The sequence below is a fragment of the Rhinatrema bivittatum genome, chromosome 13 (genome assembly GCF_901001135.1).
Source record: "Rhinatrema bivittatum chromosome 13, aRhiBiv1.1, whole genome shotgun sequence".
Classification (NCBI taxonomy): domain Eukaryota; kingdom Metazoa; phylum Chordata; class Amphibia; order Gymnophiona; family Rhinatrematidae; genus Rhinatrema; species Rhinatrema bivittatum.
Genome location: NC_042627.1, coordinates 17,544,200 through 17,557,043, shown reverse-complemented (window position 1 = coordinate 17,557,043; position 12,844 = coordinate 17,544,200). Strand labels below are relative to the sequence as shown.

Sequence of the window (12,844 nt, the reverse complement as noted above, 5' to 3'; positions counted from 1 at the left end):
TTAATGGGTTTAACAATTTTATTTACCTGTATCTTCCCTCCTGCTCAGATAGAACCTACCCGAGGCTACTGTATAATGAGCCATCATTTGCTGTTACCTGGGCATCCCTCAGCCTCCTCACATCTAGTCCTGCCACTGCAGCCAGTCTTTTGCGAGGTGCCATGGATCATGGCTCTCCTCGAGGGATCAGTTTCTGGTATTTTTTTTGTTTTATGGTTTTACCTACCTGAATTAACTGAGGAGTTTACTGTATGGGACAAGAGCATAAACATTCTTCACCTTCTGTGTCTCCCATTGGTCATCAGGCAGTTTGCCTCACTCTAAGTCTAGAATCCATAAAACAGTGGCTCTACATGCTTGCTTAATAACTGCAGACTAACTAACCCCAAATCTGGAAGTAATACTGCTTGTGACTATAGACTTTTCCCTAGAGGCCTCTGCATACCTGCAGGACTTTTTATGATAGCTGCTTTATGGCAAAGCACTAAAACATTTTAGCCAATATGTTGCTAAGGTTATAAATGTTATATCTTTAGTATGTTTTGTTTTTTTTTATTATTTATAAATGTTTATTCCATCTCATTAAACACCAGTTGTTCTAAGCAGATTACATTAATTAAAACCAATATCACCATATAAAAAAATCAGTTCAGCAATACCAATTAAACAATGCAAACACATGACCCTTAAGATAGGGGCCATATCACCTGATGATCAATGGGAGACAGAGAAGCTGTAGTGTGTTTATGCTCTCGCAGTAATCCACTCAGCTCCTGTTTACAGCTGAATGAGGGCTTATTTCATCTTTGGCCACTGGGTGACACTGCTAGATTTAAGATAACTGACAACTCATGCAAAATCATTTAGAATTTTACCCAGATGCCTACAGACTGATTAAAGAGCTGTGAGTATTGCTGCATTACTGATGTGGGTCTACGGCAGAGACGTTGCCTTCCAGTGCGATTCTTGATGAATCCACATCGCTTTCTATGTTTTCATTATATTTTGTACACTGCCTTGGTCAGGTAGCCGTAAAGGCGATTTACACATTCATTTTATTAAATTAAGGAGGTGTTAGGACCCTGATTCTGATGTACAGTAACCTGAGAGCAGGTATCCTGTTTGTCAGCACTGTGACAAACAGGATACCTGCACAGCAGAGCTTTGTCTGCGGAAGCGCTAGCGCCCTGAGCTCTATGTACAGTAGCCAAAGAGCAGAAATTCTGATCGCCCCTTCCTGCTTCCTACCTTTCACACTGGACACTTGTTGACCCTGTGTTCTGCTGAAGAGGTTCAGCTCATTGGTAACGGATTCCAGCATCTTGACAAAATTGGGTATGAAAAGGATGACATGAACATCATGGTTGGCAAGATGCCGCCCACAGCTGATGCCCTGAGCCCCCTTCACATGAGGTCCACATAGCATTGCCACTGTGGGACGCTGGTGAATATTTTTGGGGTTTAACCTACAGAAAATAAATAAATACAATCAGTCCTGCTGTAATTCACTTAACATTACAATAATGAAGACAAAAGCTAAAGTTTGGAAAAGAACACAGACAAAACAGGTTTCCCCGTTCATGCCGCAGATCAGTCCAGACAAGTGGGTTTTGCATCCCTCGAGAGTGCCACTTGCAGTCCCTCAGTATGTTTCTGTCTCTAGCAGATGGTAAAGGTGCAAACCTGCAGTCTGAGATAAAAAGAAAAATTGGGTTAGAATTAAAGCAGAAGAGAAGATGAAGATTTGGGGAGACACCGCCCGATTTGTTGGATATCTTCATGGGCCATCCCTCAGGTTCAGCAGTGCAAGCAGGGGGATTTGCAGTCCCTGATCAGCTTTAGCTCGCAGCAGGCAGGGGTCTGAAAACCAGGGGTCCTGGTTCCCCTCTTTCCTCCTGAGGACTTCTTTCCCTGAAGTGTCTCCAGCAGCAGGGGAGACTCTTTCTTTCTTCTGTATGGGTTTGTTCTTTTTGCTGGCGTTGTGTCTTTTAAAAAAAAAAAAAAAAGAAAAACGGCAGCTAGCACAGCTGAAGGGTCGTCAGGCGACCAGTCGCGCAGCAGACCACTGGGGAGGAAGTGGCTGAGTATTTGCTGCTCTACAAAGCTTTGGGACAGTGCATTTAAGCGAGGGAAGCTTTGGGGCAGTGTGTTGAACGGGCGGGTTCGAGCCGCAATCAGGCTGACAGCGTTTTCCTGCAGCAGGCAGTCTCAGCCACGTGCGCGCATAATGGCGCCGACGCCATCTCCTCAGCGCAGGAAAACTTCCAGGCCTGTGGCTCCAACCGCTTTTTGGCTCAATTCGGCCACGTGCTACTGGGAGTGTGCTGTGCGGGGGGGACCCTCCACAGGAGCTGCGGGTGCTAAAAGGGTCACTCATTCCCCGTGCCCAGTGGGAGAAACTCCTGACTGCTTGACAGGCAGGAAGACAGCAAGCACATAGAAAGAGCCAAACAGTCTCTCAGGAGCCCAAACTCCCCTCCCCCGCTATCCCCTGTAATTCAGGAGAGTCAATTGGAGGAGCTCGTCTCAGCTGCAGGGGACAGGAAATGTTGAAGTTTTTACTACAGTTTTTGGCCTTTTGCACAAGGCTTATCTGGCCAGAAAGAGTGCTGGAAGCAAACAGCCCCTGAGTTAGCAGCCTCAAAGTCTCTTTAAGAGACCGAAGAGGTCCCCGACCAGGGGGTTGGGAGATCTACTCCACCATGTGGATCTAGACCATCTTGCTGGGAAGAGGACTCGGAGAATTCAGATAATTTGCAGGATGGGCTGGAGAATGATCTGGGGGATGATCTAGGAGATCCCCAGGCAGACAATGCAACAGATGTGGACCAAGATGGAAGTTAAGCAGTTGTCTAACCCGGAAGAGGTCCCAATTACGGAGGGAGATGACCCACTAGTAGACCATCTCCTCTGCAAAGAGTTGAGGCCTCTTATTCACCAAGTGCTACAGGAGCTGGGTTTTAAGATGCTCCAGGAGGAGTCGGATAATGAAGGTGTGCACCTGGTACTGCATGGGCTGCAAGGTCCACTGAAGGCTTTTCTGCTTACTGAGAAGATTAAGAAGCTGGTGAACAGGGAATGGGATGTTCCGGAAATGGGTCTTAAGGTGGCCAGGGCAGTGGCGAGGTTATCCTGCTTAACGAGGATACACTGTAGCTATTAGTATTGCTTAAGATAGATGCTTTTGTTTCGGTGGTCACCAAGATGATGACGAGTCCAGGTGCAGGCTCGGCTGCGCTAAAGGATGCTCAGGACTGCATATTGGAGATTCAGCTGAAAAGGTTGTTTGAGGTCTTGGCCTTGAACCTTTGAGTGGCGATCTGTGGTAGCCTGATGCAAAGGGCCTGTTTATGCTGGGTACAAAAGTCTCAGCACAAGACCTTAGCCGGCTCTGGCAATGAAAGCAGGCGGCCCAGTTGGAGGCCAGGGTTGCATTTGTGCCAACGCACTATATGATTTGATCCAGACTTCAGCCAGGAGTATGGAAGTGGCAGTATCGGCATTCCGACTTCAGAGGTATTGGTCAGTGAATATGTGGTCCAATTCGCAGCTCGGTAATCTTCCTTTTCAAGGGCAGTTAAGGAAACAGCTGATAAAGTATTTGAGGGGAGTCAAAAGAGAATAAATTGCCAGAGAATAAGAAGACCGGCAGGAAGACTGTCCCCATGTCAGGGATGTGAGAAGGATTTGTTTCAATAAAGGTGTTTCAACATCCGTGCAGAAGCAGGGCTCTGGAAAGCAGAACTCCTTTTGGGGCTGCAGAAGACCCTCCAGGGGTAGCTCTGGTCAGGGTACTGGAGGTGCTAAATCCTCCCAATGAAGCCATGATGATGGCCCATCCTCAACCTACAAGAAGTGTCCCAGTGTTGTATGGAGACATTTTGAATGGTAATAGCTGCGGTCAGTCAAGTAGTTTGTAGCCTCATTTGACTCACGGGAGGCTAACTTGAACGTACCCATACACAGATCTTCACAAATGTCTTCAATTTATGGTACTGAGCCAGTATTTTCAGTTTTGGGCCCTTCCCTTTGGATAAGAGGCAGCTCCACAGACTTTCACGAAGGTGAGGAAGGGGTTTTAGATCATCTGCATCTGGACAGCTGTCTTATCCGAGCAAAGTTGGAAGAGGAATGTCATCAGTCTATTCAGAAGGTACTGGAGATGGTGTGGTCTCTGGGCTGGGTGGTGAACCTAGCTAAGAGTCATCTAGTTCCAGCCCAGACTTTGGAATACATGGGGGTGAGATTAGAAACCTGACTGGGCAAGGTGTTTCTTACCTCAGAGAAGATTTTGAAGTTGCAGTTGCAGGTGAACCAACTACTGAAGATGCCGGTGGCCAGGGCCTGGTATTATCTGCAGGTGCTGGGTTCTATGTCATCTACGCTGGATTTAATGCCGTGGGCATTTGCCCATATGCATCCGCTCCAGAGGGCACTTCTGTCCCATTGGAATCCATTGTCAGAGGAGTTTCATCGGCCCTTACCACTGCAGGGTGTTTCCAGATCCAGTCTCTCGTGGTGCTGTTGCAACACAATTTGGAAAAGGAAGTGGATCTGGGAGGTGAAGGACTGGGTAGTGGTGACCACGGATGCCAGCCTCAAAGGTTGGGGGGAGGGGCAGTCTGTCAAGAACAAAAGGCCCAAGGTCACATGTGCGGGAGCTTTGCCTTTTGGATTTGCGATGGACCCTCATGCGTTACCTTAAGATCACTAATAGTTTCTGGCATTCAAATCATCTATTTGTCTTGTTCAGGGTGGCACAAGCAAAGGAGCTAAGGCATTGAAAGCCACTACTGCTCGGTTGTTAAAGGAGTATTATTTCGATCTCTATTTGTAAAGGTTGGAAGGTTCTGGAGAGATTACAGGCACATTCTGTTAGAGCGCAAGCGGCCTCCTGGGCGGAGTGTCAGTTGGTGTTGCCGCAGGAGATCTGTAGAGCTGTGACATGGTGGTCTCCCTTCACACTTTCACCAGGCATTACCCCTTAAATGTGCAGACGTCAGAGGATGCGAGCTTTGGGGAGAGTGTTCTGTGAGCGGTCTTCTGGGTTCCCACCCAGTGTAGGGGTGCTTGGGTACATCCCACTTGTCTGGATTAATCTGGGATATGAACAGGAAAGGAAAATTGGTTCTTACCTGCTAATATTTGTTGCTGGAATATCACAGATCAGTCCAGAAACCCGCCCCTAGATGCCGAAAGACTATTATGGTTATGATAGGTGTTTTCTGTATATAGTTGTATCCTGCGGACTGAAAGGTTTTCGGTTCCTTGGTTAGAGGTGAGAGCTCCACACTTCAGGGGGCTTCAACCCTAGTTTTCCATGTTCACCCTAGTGAGGAGGAAGTTGTTAGTGAAAGTTGGCAATCTGCCTCTACTTTGGCAGGTCAATACTGAGGGACTGCAGGTGGCACTCTTGGTTATGTACCAGTGCCTGAAACGTTTTTTATTCTCTGCCTCCATCTGCTGGTTGGTATGCAAAACCCACTTGACTGGACTAATCTGTGGTATTCCAGGAACGAAAATTAGCAGGTAAGAACTAATTTTCCTTTATGCCTCTGGTAAAGGTAAGTACAGAATTCTGGATGCCCATGTCCCTTTAAAATGCACTAAAAAACTGCATGCAGGAGTTTAGCATACATGATGTGCTTATGTGCCAGTAGTTCAATGTGTTTACAAAATCATGCACAAGGGCCATACCCTTGTCGCCAACATTTGCCTGATATGCCAGCATTTTGGCACCATGGCTTCTGAATTTCGATGTCATCTCCAGCATTGCACACTCCTCCATCACAGTACTAAATGCACTTGGAGTGTATGGAAAGCAGCCAAACAGGTACACATCTGTGTCTTTTCATCTACACCTACAGAAATCAAGCAGCCAAACTATCTCAGTGTTATCAGGGAAAGGATTGATACTGGAGCCGTCAGCAATAGGTGTATGCATGACACTGGTCACAGTAAGTGGCTGTGATGCTAAACAAGTTGAGGAGGCAATACTGATAATATTATGTGCTTAAGACTTGGATGAACATTTCTATCATAGATTTGAATTATGTACAATGCGTATTGACAAATCTTCTCATTTACCTGCTACTTGAGCATGCTCAGAATAAATACTAATGCAAGGAAATGGCCAAGGGGCCCTGGATCTGGTCTATCAAGTTGGACTCTGAGCTGCACTACAGCAATATTAGATTCTTGAAGGTAATGTTTACCTATTGGGTCCACCCAGCAAAGTGAGTGCCATTTGGCTGGCACAGACACCAGTCATCTCTAGCCTCCTTTCCACAGTCAGGCCATGTTTTTCTGCTACCGACAACAGCTTTTTATGTAGCTCATACGATATGCTGGGAACGACCAGCCCAGCATCTGTAAACAAAAAAACCAAAGAAGAGAGGGTATCAGTAATGTCTGACATTAGCATGGAGGACAATCAGCATGACATGATCGACCTTGTTATTTCACTAGCCTAAAGTTTGTTGTTTCTGTTGTCGGAGGCCAGAATGATATCATTAATCTGACCCCATATTCACGGGAGGTGTGCTCTCTCTCAAACAGGGCTATACTTAAAACATGATAGCATTTTAGAGGTGTTTTCCAGTTATGCTAAATTCTGAAGCAAAACCAAGGGAGTTTAATACTATGGCAGGTTCTTATCTGACTAAGAAAGACTAATGTCAGTGGATAAGTGCATAAGTGCTGCTGCAAATATCATCAGATACTACAAAACAAAGCTGAACAGTTCTGTATGTATAAAATACTGCAAAAAGATCCCTTGAGGACAGCCATGATCTGTGGCTGCAGTAGAATGTCCAGGTAAAAGCAAATGAAGGCTCATGTTACAGCAGCCTCAGTTATATCTACTTGAGCTGGAAGCCCAAAAGGAGCAAGATGAAGATACAGGTAAATAAAACAGTCACTGAAACACATCAATTATATGTAACCCCCCCCCCTCCCCCCAGCTGGGCATCGCCTTCCCAGGCCCAGAGAGCACTGGAATCACTTAACCGCGGTGGGGGGAAACCAATTTCTGGGTCCCGCTGAATGGGGGCAGGAATTCCTGCAAGGTCACGTCTACAAATAACACACAGTCCACACAAAGTAGAATGTCCTAACAGAAAAAAGTGTACTTAAGAAAAACTAACCAGGTTTCAGCCAGAATAATGTAACGTCTATAGCAAATATGGTAACAAAAAACAGATTCACAAGAAAGCCCCAGCAACTCTACAGTCGAAGAAGATTTTCAGATCTCTTCCACAGTGCACATTTCCTCTGCAAAGTCATTTTAACGCCAGAACTTAGCCGAGTCCTCACTCCTCAAGGAGCTTCCCAAGGCCAACCTTCCCACTTTCTGCTGGTGGAAGTGGAGACCTGGTGCCCTCCTGTCTTCTTGGTCTTACTTTTCAGAACCGGAAACCCAAGGCCAGGCTATGCTCCCCGTCTCCCAGTACAACTACTCGGGTCTTCCAACTTCAGCTAAGGGCATGCAAACTTTTGAACAGGACCATCTCATTATTTCCTTTAGCGCTATGGTTTGTTTAATGATTGTGCTATTCTGTGATGCGCAATAGGTTAATTTGAAACGCATTACAAAGAAGACATGCTTTGTCTGATCACTCACGTTGTCTTAAAATGCTACACATCTTACAAATTCTGCCAGGGGTGTGTAAACGGATGAGCACAACTCTAAATGCATCTTTCCTTCTGTCTTGCAGTCACATCTGAAGAACAGGGCCAGATTTCCCACTAGGCTGTGTAGGCGCCTTCTTAGCGGCACTATGCCTTGCAGGGCACCTGTGTTGCAGGTCCCAGTCCCAGTCTGAATGAACAGGCACACCAAAATGAGGCAAAGAGCCACCCCTCCCTGAAACCAATCCGACAGGCAGTCGCACAGGACCTACAATAAAAAAATATGTGGGAGTCTTCTGCAGGAAGAGCTGTTGCTGCCAGTCTTCCCCCAAAGTAAGGAGTCAGGATGACTCTTGGCGCCTGTACTGGAGTGTGCGCGAGCCACCAGCTGCCAGAAGGCCTGTTGCCTGAGCTGTCACTGCACAGAGAGCCACCATTGGTAGAAGAAGGGAGGCTTTGGGTGAGATCTCTGAGAATCTGTGATCCACTGGGCAAAGAGAGAGCAAGGAACAGAGACACTGGGCATGGAGGTTGGAAGGGATGCTAGGTGCAGGGTGAAAAGGGAATGCTGGGTTGGGGTGCACAAATGGGGGACACTGGGAAGAAAAGAAGGGATGGGACTGGGCAGAGAGAGAGAGAGAGATGGTAATGTTGTCCAGAACTGGGGAGGCAGTAGAAGAGAGAAGAGGTACATACAGCAGGCAGGGTGGAGAGACATGGGACAAGATGAGAGAAAGGGACACGAGACAGAGGAGAGGGACTTGGTTACCAGACGCAGAGGAGGAACAGAGGGCAGATATTGGCCACAAGGGGGAGGGGGCAATGCATGATAGGCTGGGGGAGAGGTCAGCTGGTGCCATTGTTTAGGTTGTCTGCAGTGGGGAAGGAAAACGTCCTGCTTTCTTCTGCCCCAGGCTTTGTGTGGACCTCACTGCAAGATAGGATTGTGGGGCGGAGGGGCGGCGGGAGAAGAGAAAGTCTAGGGCAGGGATCGTGCATGGAGGCCCTTTGATCAGGGAAAGTGCGGCGGTTTTGCGGCCGACAAGACTTTGTTGTTCATGTATCAGGATGAAAAGGAGGTGTTATGTTGGGGGTTGCTGAGCCTTTGATTGGGATTCATTTTGGGGGCCCACAGAGTCCCATCCTTGTGTCAGAGGGCTGTTTGTTAGGCCCAATAAATCCCCACCCCCCCTCTTGTCTATGTGTCGAGAAGGCCCCCTGCTTGTGTGCGGAGGTAGGGAAGTAAAGATCCTGTGCCTGGAGACGCATGAGATGTAAGTCCAGACCTGCTGAAGAAGGCTCCTGCAGTCTCAAACTCTTATGGACGACGTATGTCATCGGATCATTCTCATGCAAGTCCAATCAGTGGACAGAGAATCCAGTTTTCTCCAAGGCCACCTCAGCTACAAGAACGTTGCACTTTCCAAAGCACAGAAACGTTTGGTGTCTTGCAATTATCATTCATGGAATAAACTACCATGTGAAATCACAGCAGCAGCCGAAATTCCACACCACTGAGTCAAAAGCTGCAAATCGGGTGCCCACCCCTCTTTCACACCCGGAAGGTGTCGCGTGCAACAGAGGATGAGGCCGTCCCAACCCCAAGGGTTGCTTTCAAGCAAAACACTTCCCTTGCCAATTCTTCTCATACGCAGCCTTCTGTGCGGGACCATGAATACCAGATATCAGAAAATGACACAAGGCGACTGCTTTCTGGAAACTTGCCAAATATCTCAAAGAGGAGGCAGCTCCACCAGTGTAAACTGCTAACTTTCCTGGCAAAGCAACAAACTCACAGCTTAGAACTTCAGCTGCTTTGGGGGTTTTTTTTGCCATTTAATCATTCTACACATCTGAGAGTAGGTAGAAAGCCATTCACCCCCCCTTCCCCGTCCCTCCCTCTCTCAATATGAAAACTAGCTTGCCACTTTTATATCACTACTAGAGTACAGACCCGATTCCTGGTTGTGCAGGGACCTTGAAAGCTCCATTGGTAGAAATGGGGAAGGGCCAGGGCACCATATACTGCACCCCCATTCCATGCTTTGGGATTCCCAAACAGAGAGCAGTCTGAAGTGCAAAGGTGAGCAGAAACCTTGCTTTCTAGCAGGCTAATTAAGCCTGCCCTCCTAGCTGCCAGAGTACTGCAAAGAAAATAGGGATTGGAAGAAGTTTAAAGGTACTCAATACCACCTTAAAAAAAAAAAAAAAAAAAGATTGCTCCCTGGATCCTGGAAATCAAAAGACATTTTTGTATTTACACCAACCAGCTTAAAGGAGACAGGAGGTACACCCCATTTAAGGATTTTAATCCAATAATACAATCTGAACTCCTGTCATCCTGAGATGTCACTGCAAGCAAACAGCTTTGTTTCAGGGACCAATAAACTCTGAATAAGACGCAAATCCTGCATCCAATAACTAAGCTTTGGGAACAATAAACCCTCCAACGTCCCTTACTATTTAAGAAATTTAGGGGAGATGTCAGACTACTTCTATTATGAGCTATATTCATACAGTATAAGAATGCTTGAAAATATTTTGGACTGAAACAAATGTAATTACAATATCTTTTCAAAGCACACCTTTTCTACTACCAATAATTCACTGATAAAGCTCCGTGTATCAGAAGTTACTGTCATCTCTTGGGTGCACCTCATAATACACCCGAGGCAAGAGCACACCCCAGAGGAAGTGTTACTTTCTCTCACAACCTCCTTTCCCATCCTTTAGGTTCTCTAATCCTCCTTGGATCAAATCCATGAGCTAGTCTAGGACAGCTCGGCATGTGCATAACTTTTTTCCACACACACAAAATACAATTTCATGAGTGTAAAACCCAAAGTTACACACATGTAAAGTAACAAAACAAATGGAAACAAAATGTAAAAGATAAATTCAATGAACAAATAACATTTTGCCTATACATACACCTAATGATATTTCTGCATCAAAGAACACGAAGCTTCATTGAACAATTACAGTGCAGTAACTTTATATCATCACATTTTTTCTTCTACGAGGTGTACAGGCTAGTTTATCACTAATAAAGGAGAAATCTAAGTCTGTAGCATTGGGGATCATGAGGAAGTGACTATTCAGATCAAAATGACGACAGAGAAATACATGAGCAGTCAGAATACAGAAGCATATTACAAAATAATATAGGGGGAAAAAATGTGAATTAGGACATACAACACTCAAGAGGGCTAGAGATGGGTGTGATGGGACAATGTAATAACAGCACAATGACCAATGTATGCATTATATGCATTGAATTATTTTATGTATGTTTTTATGTTTCCCATCCTGAACTTTGGAGAGAGCGAGTAATAAGTCATTTTAAATAAATAAATGTCAATCAGCAATACCTAAGGGCTGGAGGTTTGGGTTCAAATTCAGTTGCGGTTTATGTACATTTAAGGGCTACAAGGCATGAGGGGTCACAGCAGCTTCCCTAGACACTGCCAGACAGATCCAAAATGTATAACAAGCCTCTACATCACATTGAGACAGTACCTCCATCATTATGGGCAGCTTTGGAAAATGCATTCCATTTGCTCGCCAGTGGTAAGTTGATTTTTGCCTGAAGGCAAACAATTGAATGGGCCACAGGAGGAAGCAGCACAGCAGAAACAGGCCACTGGGGAATACTCCCATAGCAGCTGTAGCATACTACAGGCCAGCTAGTGGCAGGGAGCGTCCCCACCCGCCCGAGGAGGAAGCCGGCAGCACCTGCTGCAGAGGACCACCACAGAAGCTGAGTGAGACTCGTGTGTGGGGGGAGGAGAACCTGCCACAGAACACCTCACGCCTTTCGCCCTCTCCCTCAACCTCTGAATGGTGAGTCGCGGGTGAATTTTCAAGTCCTTGATTATAGAAATTTCGTTAAAGAGTTGAACCCCTTTTTTTGAGAGAAACATTTATTCTATTATATGTAAAAATGAAGTCAATTTTTATCCATTAACTCCTCCAGAGTGCTGAAAGAACTGAGAAATGAAATTGCGGACCTGCTATTGGAAATTTGTAAATTATCAGTATCTATGGTACCTGAAGACTGGAGGCTTACCAATGTATTGCCAATTTTTAAAAAGGGATCAAGGTGAATCTAACATCTGTACCAGATAAAATGGTAGAAACTATCATAAAGAACAAAATTGCTGAACATAGATAAGCATAGTTTAATGAGACAAAACCAACATGGATTTAGCCAAGGGAAATCTTGCCTCACAAATTTGCTACTTTTTTTTGAGGAAGTAAACAAATATGTGGATAAAGGCAAGCCAGTTGATATAATGTACCTGGATTTCCAGAAAGCATTTGACAAAGTTCCTCACGGGAGACTTCTTAGGAAATTAAAAATTAATGGGATAGGGGACAGTGTCCTATTGTGGACTGCCAGCTGGTTAAAAGAAAGCAGAGAATAGGGCTAAATGATATATTTTCCCAATGAAAAAAAAAAGTGAATAGTGGAGAATCCCAGGGATCCATTCTGGGACCACTGATTTTTAATATATTTATAAATGACCTCGAAATGGGAACAAGTAAGGTGAACTTGCCGATGACACAAAATTATTCAAAGTTGTTAAATCACAAGATGATTGTGAGAAATTGCAAGAGGACATTGCAAAACTGGGAGAAGGGTCATGCAAATAGCAAATGAAATTTAATGCGGATAAATGCAAAATGATGCACATAGGGAAAAGTAATCCAAATTATAGCTACATAATGAAAGGTTCCACATTAGAGATCACCACTCAGGAAAAGGATCTAGGTGTCATTGTTGAAAATATGTTTAAATCTTCTGCTCAGTGTGCAGTAACAGCCAAGAAAGCAGATAGAATGCTAGGGATTATTAGGAAAGGAATGGAGAATAAAACAGACTATCATAATGCCTCTGCTCCATGGTAAGGCCTCATCTTGAGTATCGTTGTAGCTCTGGTTGTCACATGTCAAAAAAGATATAGCAGAATTAGAAAAGGTACAGCGAAGGGTGACCAAGATGATATAAGGGAACCATTCCATCCCCTTTAAGGAAAGGCTAAAGAGGTTAGGACTCTTCAGTTTGGAGAAGAGACGGCTGAGGGGATATGATAGAAGTCTATAAAATAATGAGTGGGATGGAACGGGTAAACGTTAATCAATTGTTTACTCTTTCAAAAAGCACAAAGACCAGGGGACACACAATGAAGTTACTGGAAAAGACATTTAAAAC

At 45.2% G+C, this 12,844-nt stretch overlaps 1 protein-coding gene across 2 annotated transcripts in view; it reads right to left on the bottom strand.

Moving 5' to 3' along the window:
* Positions 1–12,844, bottom strand: part of EDC3 (enhancer of mRNA decapping 3) — a 93,140-nt gene that overhangs the window by 9,242 nt on the left and 71,054 nt on the right. For both annotated transcript variants that reach the window (XM_029574484.1, XM_029574485.1), the window contains exons 5-6: positions 6,216–6,369; positions 1,249–1,466 (exon numbers count right to left, since the gene is read on the bottom strand). In XM_029574484.1, coding sequence (XP_029430344.1) covers positions 1,249–1,466; positions 6,216–6,369 — 372 coding nt within the window. The remainder of the gene's footprint in view (positions 1–1,248; positions 1,467–6,215; positions 6,370–12,844) is intronic.